This window comes from Belonocnema kinseyi, chromosome 1 (genome assembly GCF_010883055.1).
Source record: "Belonocnema kinseyi isolate 2016_QV_RU_SX_M_011 chromosome 1, B_treatae_v1, whole genome shotgun sequence".
Lineage (NCBI taxonomy): Eukaryota > Metazoa > Arthropoda > Insecta > Hymenoptera > Cynipidae > Belonocnema > Belonocnema kinseyi.
The window spans coordinates 57,538,443-57,544,389 of record NC_046657.1 but is presented as its reverse complement, the minus strand read 5'-3'; the positions used below and the strand labels follow the sequence as shown (position 1 = coordinate 57,544,389).

The 5,947-nt window shown below is 34.9% G+C and overlaps 1 protein-coding gene across 1 annotated transcript in view; it reads right to left on the bottom strand.

Annotated features, from left to right (window-relative positions):
• Positions 1-431: 431 nt before the first annotated feature.
• The window catches only part of LOC117177889 (lipase 3-like), a 44,794-nt gene continuing 39,278 nt past the window's right edge, over positions 432-5,947 (bottom strand). Inside the window, exons 5-8 of the mRNA XM_033368963.1 lie at positions 5,531-5,689; positions 4,849-4,936; positions 4,643-4,785; positions 432-581 (exon numbers count right to left, since the gene is read on the bottom strand). Of these exons, the coding sequence (XP_033224854.1) occupies positions 432-581; positions 4,643-4,785; positions 4,849-4,936; positions 5,531-5,689 (540 nt within the window). The remainder of the gene's footprint in view (positions 582-4,642; positions 4,786-4,848; positions 4,937-5,530; positions 5,690-5,947) is intronic.

Here is a 5,947-nt window from a genome sequence, read left to right as displayed (position 1 = left end):
ATTTACAGTGGTAATCATGCACCGTCTGTTTTGCGGCTTCCAAACGGTGGGTATGGTGGGGGTGAACTTTAGGCTCGATATGGCAGTTCTGGCGCTATCTATCGTCGGTTAACTTTATTAAATTTGAGAGAAATGGGGATTTCCATCTGTCAGTTGCTTTTTGCGCTTTTTACTGAATGATATTAAATAAGCAATTGAGTCGCCGTTCCGTTCACGCTTGAGAAGGTATACAAATGAAAAGAAACAAAGCTACAACGCCTAAACCTTGAAAATGTAATTGGTCAAAAATAATAAAATTTCACATAATTTGTTTCATATATAATTTATTCTGCAAAATATATAAATAAAATAAATTTTCATAGCTCTAGTTTAATGTATTTCTTAAATAATTTCAAGTCCATGACTAAGGTTTATATTTCTTAAGAATGTTTTTAATTATATTTTTCCATTAATGCCACGGCACGTTCATAGCAAAGTTTGTTAATATTCAGGCCCATCATTAAATCATAATGATTTAATTTTCCAGGTATGAGATAAGCATCGACGATATTCGGAAGTCTTCGTTTAAGTAAACCTATATCCTAAAATAAAAAATATATACTGGAAACGGCCAACTAGGTCAAAAATAATACATTATAGAAACAAATAATCTAGACAAAAGTTGTAGAGTATTCAGCGGGCTTTTTAATGGTCTAGTCAAAACTTGGGCCCGATTTCGTTTGTTGCGGCTTCCCGAATCCAACTTGTTGTTTTTTAATGAGAACCCGTATTTTATATTGCAGATGCGTATTCCGAACGATTTTTTGTGTTCAGATATTTTTGAAATTTTAGGAGTCTTTATTTTGGGCCTTATGACGGAAAATGTTTTTATCATAGACGTAGAACGGAGCAGACGTGGGGAAGCCTCTAATCGCTTTTGCAAGGCATTCGCAGACTGTTCCACCAACGCGCCTTTCTGTAAATGTCTCCCAATTTACGCTGGCTTAATTTTAGAATTACCTTAGTCCCTTAAGTTGTCTATGAAAGCATGTCATGAAGTGAGAAGGAGACAATTGAGCGGTTGGGTGTAAGAACGGCCTACTTGCATTTTCCGTAAGGTCAAATGTCGCGTCCAGTTAGTCCAGATTGACATTGACAGCCGAATGAAAATAATAATCCGTGAAACCGAAAGTTAGGTTAGGAGAAGAGTAAGAGTCAAGTGTTGGAGAATCGTGAAAGTTTATGCATGTACATATATCTATTTTTTTATTTAACAAATCATGAGATTGTTTAATAAAGTAACATTATTCATTTTATTTTAAAAGTGGTTAAAGGCAAAAGAGTGTTATGATGATAACCATAAAGTTCTTGATTTAATTTTAGGTTATGTTTATATTCATAATCTTATAATATAATGTTTATGACTATATTAAAAATCGTCAATGAGCTTGAATCCAGCACTTGGCTCTTAACCGCTATGCTGCGCAATGTATTTGAAATAATATTGCATGAATAAAATGAATTTTCTGTTTTATAGCTCTCTCGTATTTGCAAATCCCATTCTTTAGAAATATCTTCCCACTATACGTGCAGCTGTTTGTAATTTTTTCCATGTTTGTTTAAATATGATCGTGCTTCTTTTATATTTCTCGCTCTGACTCTTTTGAATTAAATCTAAATGCATGTTAAATTTCCCACACTAAAGTTTTTGAAGTATTAAAAAATAATTTCCATATAATTATTATTATTATCTTCAGTTAAGAATGAAATTAATCATGAGGCTTTCATTGTTTAGGCATATTTTTTATATGTATTCTGACAATTTCAAAGCCAGTTTTCAGATTTACTCTTCCAAAGCTTTTGAAATTATAAACAATAATGTGCAGTCTATTTATAATAAATTGTATTTACATGTAAAATTGAAAATGTAATTCGGAAATAGAAGGTACGTGATTATTTTTGTCAAAAATACTTATTTTTATTTTTACAATAACATGAGATTTCTCAAAAAACTTTTTAAAAGTTTTAATAACTCATAACGGTATAGAATGTTTGAATTTTAATTTGACAACTACAATCAGCTGGTGACATTTATCTTGGTATTAGGCATAACTTTATTAAAACTAAAAATGCCATTCATTTTGCAACACATTTACATACTTTATTAGCCTTAGACCCCGTGCAACCGGTTATAGACCTAGTCACCAAAATCTCACTTTGCGTTCAAATATTATTAATGCGCAATATTAATAAATTTATTTCTTATTATTTGGGTTAAAAAATTTAATTAAACCGACTGGTCTTTTGTCATTCGTTTTTGTTCGTTTAGTATCAGTCGGTAAAGAAAATTGTTTTGTTGTAAAGAAGCAAACGATAACGATTTGTAGATTTGTCGCAAGATATTTTGTCGATATTTTCTTCGTTTATTATCACAAGTTATATTGCACAAAGTAAAAAAATTTTTAACTTAATTATTCGAAAGCGTCACAACGTGAAAAAATAACGTGTTGTGGTCCTAAAAAATAAAATTATTATATAATTGATAAGTATCCTAGCTACTAGTATCCTAGTAAATAGGAGAATTTTTTTCGGGTACAATTGTTCACATAGATTTATATATGTACCTACTCAGATGTTCAGAAATTTTTCTGAAAAAGGGCTTAATTTACGAGGAATTATCTATTAGCAAATAAGTGATTAAAATCCGCAAAAACTTGGTCTTTTTTTATCAAAAATTCCCCCTGACCCAACCGCTCAATCACATTGCTTATGGTGTGAGATTATGGCAAAACGGTTGAACAGACGGTTGATGCTAGCAAATCATCTATTCACCGAATTCTTTAAAGAAACAAATGGGATCCTTTTAAAGTAATTCTCACCCAGGGGTTGCAGAAAGATGATTTTGATTGGCAAAATCTGTTTATTGAAGAAATGATGCACCTTCACAAGCTCTATAATATTATTTTTGATTTTGTCGTTTTTAGTTATGAAACAATATTTGAACTGAGTGAAGTTTTTAACTGACATAATTGTCATTTTTGGAACGATGCCAACCCTCGCTGGATGAGTGAGCGTCATATTCAGTACCCTCAAAAGCTCAGTATTTGGGCTTCTTTCTGCAAATGTGGTATCATTTGGCAGTTATTTTTAAGGTAATTATTTGACTGTACCGAATTATCTCGAACTTTTAGAAAATCAAGACGTGCCAGCCATTCTAAATATATTTGGTGATGATTGTTCGGCTGTAAAAATGCAACAAGATGTTGCAGCTGCACGTAATGCGTTGATCGTACGGGAATTTCTAAATCGAACGTTCCACAACAGCTGGATCAAAAGACGTGGTGAAATTGAGTGGCCACCTAGGTCAGCACACCTTTCACCACTCGACTATTTTTTGTGGTGTTCAACAATAATGCCTATATGCCCAACTCTAACAATTTGGAAGACTTAAAACACCGAATTCGAAACAAAGAAAATCTTGTAACACAGGACATGCGACAGAATATTTTGAGAGCATTTTATTATCGTCTTCATAATTATCTAGCCGTCAACGGCAGCCACTTCAAACACCTACTTTATTAAATCTCTCCACGTACAGCAATTTTGATCGCATTCAGCCAATTCTGCGGTGTTGCTGACTTGTTTGTGTTGTCTCGTTGAGGTTAAAGGATAGTATTGAATTAGTTTCGGATTCATTGCGGATTCAAAATAGCGCGCAAATGGACTGCCATTATGCACAGTACCAACTGGTCATTTTAGATTTAAGTGTAGTTTTTACGAAGGGGCAATCTATTGATAACACTTCCAGACCACCGCATGACTTTGGCCGATTAGTGTCTCAGAATGTGAATCGAACAAAAATGCTGACTGGTTTAGAATTCCGTAGCGCATCAGAGAGAGTTTTTTAATCCGAGGTGTAATTTTTAGGGAATGGTAGTCTTTTTGTTTTGCTACAACGATACTTCTTGGATAGTGTCAGATTCGTTTTCGCCTACGACGAATCTAAGTAAAGATCTTGAATGTTCCTGGAATTATTCTAACTGCTAGAGGACGTTTTTGACCTGTACGGGTACTTTGTAAACGATAGTAGAGTATGGGCCCTCCCCTCATATTATTTCAACAAAAATGCCCTATTCTGCAAACTAATGAAGTGAATCCCTAACAAATATATTTTTAGTCATTTTTCCAGTATATCCCAAAAAAAATTGACTCAAGTTTTAACTAGCCTATTAAAGAGCCCGCTAAATACTTTACAACTTTTGTCATGTAGCAAAAAAGTAAGCGGGAAATAATTTCTGGGACAAATTGAGATTTTAATGCTCGAGGGCACCACATTCAACTAACACAACACCCGGGAAAGAATACTGTTAGGTCTAACTTACCTCAAAGCTTACACTTAAGTATCTTTAGATGATTTTTTGTGTGTATGTATCATATATTATATAATCATAACGTGTTTCCCTCGAGCGCAAAAATCTCAAATTGATCATGAAATTTTTTCAATTCCGCTTTTTGTTCTACATGACTTTTTCGTAAGCCCCAGCATGTCCAAACTGTATATAATTGGTTCCTTTCTTGTAATCGTATCTTTTTTAATTTGTTCTTAGGTCACCCCAGTTTTTCATCAGAAACGAAATAATTATTATTAAGGATTTATACTAACCTTGGGGTCCACTAATACATCATTTTGACCGTGATAAATAGCAAATGGAATATTAACGTTTTCCAGGGGATAGTCCGGTGGTGTGATTGAACGATACAACTGTAAGTTTTTTTCGGAACCATAATCAAAAAGTCTAAAAGTTCCTGTCAGTGAAAAATAAAATATATTAAAACTCAAATTTAAAAAAAAATCTTATTTTTACATACCAGGATAATAGGCTCCAAGTGCGTAATGCAACAGTTGCTTATTTGAAGCGCTAGCAGGCTCATACTTTAGAAAATGTTCCAGGTTAGCCTGGAAAAATAGTAAGTTATTAAAAAAACATTATACTTTGGTATCACACTTTGATTTATTGATTCAATGTAGAGGTGAAAGGGGGCTCGTGATAGAATTTCATAGCGTTATGACTATAAAGCCTATTGTTCCCTATCACTGTTCATGCTGAAGGCATCAATTTAGATACCAACATTCAGTACGCTGGCCCGGTGTGCTATATAACTATGTGTGTGTGTGTGTGTGTGTGTGTTCATAACTCGAAATCGACCAGCTATCGCCGAGCGATAGGCTCCTTAACATGAAGCCCCTTGAAAAGCAGATCGCTATCTCGTTTCCAAATCAATTCTAAGTCGACTAGTGACCCCCCAACTAATTTTCCCTTCAACATGGAACTTCTTCTTTTGGGAGTCAAGAGCCTATTTTAAAGTGACCTCCAATATAAGGTGGATTCTTAAACGCCAAAGCCCCGGTATAAGTATATGCAAGAATGTCCATTCGTACCGGCATGGGCACAGTGATCGAACCTCAGGCCTCTTTCTCGGAAGCCTGCCGTATCATTGTCTGAGCCACCGAGACTCTACAACTTACTTAAGGTATTAAAAATTAACAAACCCGATCCAATTGTTCATATCCAATGCCGATAATTGAAAATATAGCGGAAATGCAAGCAGGCTGAATTATGCTTTTCGCACTGCAAACAGAACTTGGGAAAATTCGATGTTGAGTAAAGGCTGGAAAAAGTTGATGATATCCCACTCTCTCGAAGAGACTCTGGAAGTATGAATAAAGTTTATCATTAAGAAATATAATTTAAAGAAAAATTAAGCTTAAGGCCTTTTCAGGGTACCAACTGCTACCTAATGGCTTAACAGACCCTTTCCATTGTCTTGCGCCCGCGCTCGATGCTCGTCAGAGGCGGACAAAGCTCAATTTAAGTTGCAGACGGAAGCTAATTTGGCTTGCTTTGCACCTTCATTTGGCGCCCTCGCTTGTCGCTCTCGGCGCCCTGCGATCGTAGGAAGAGCAGGC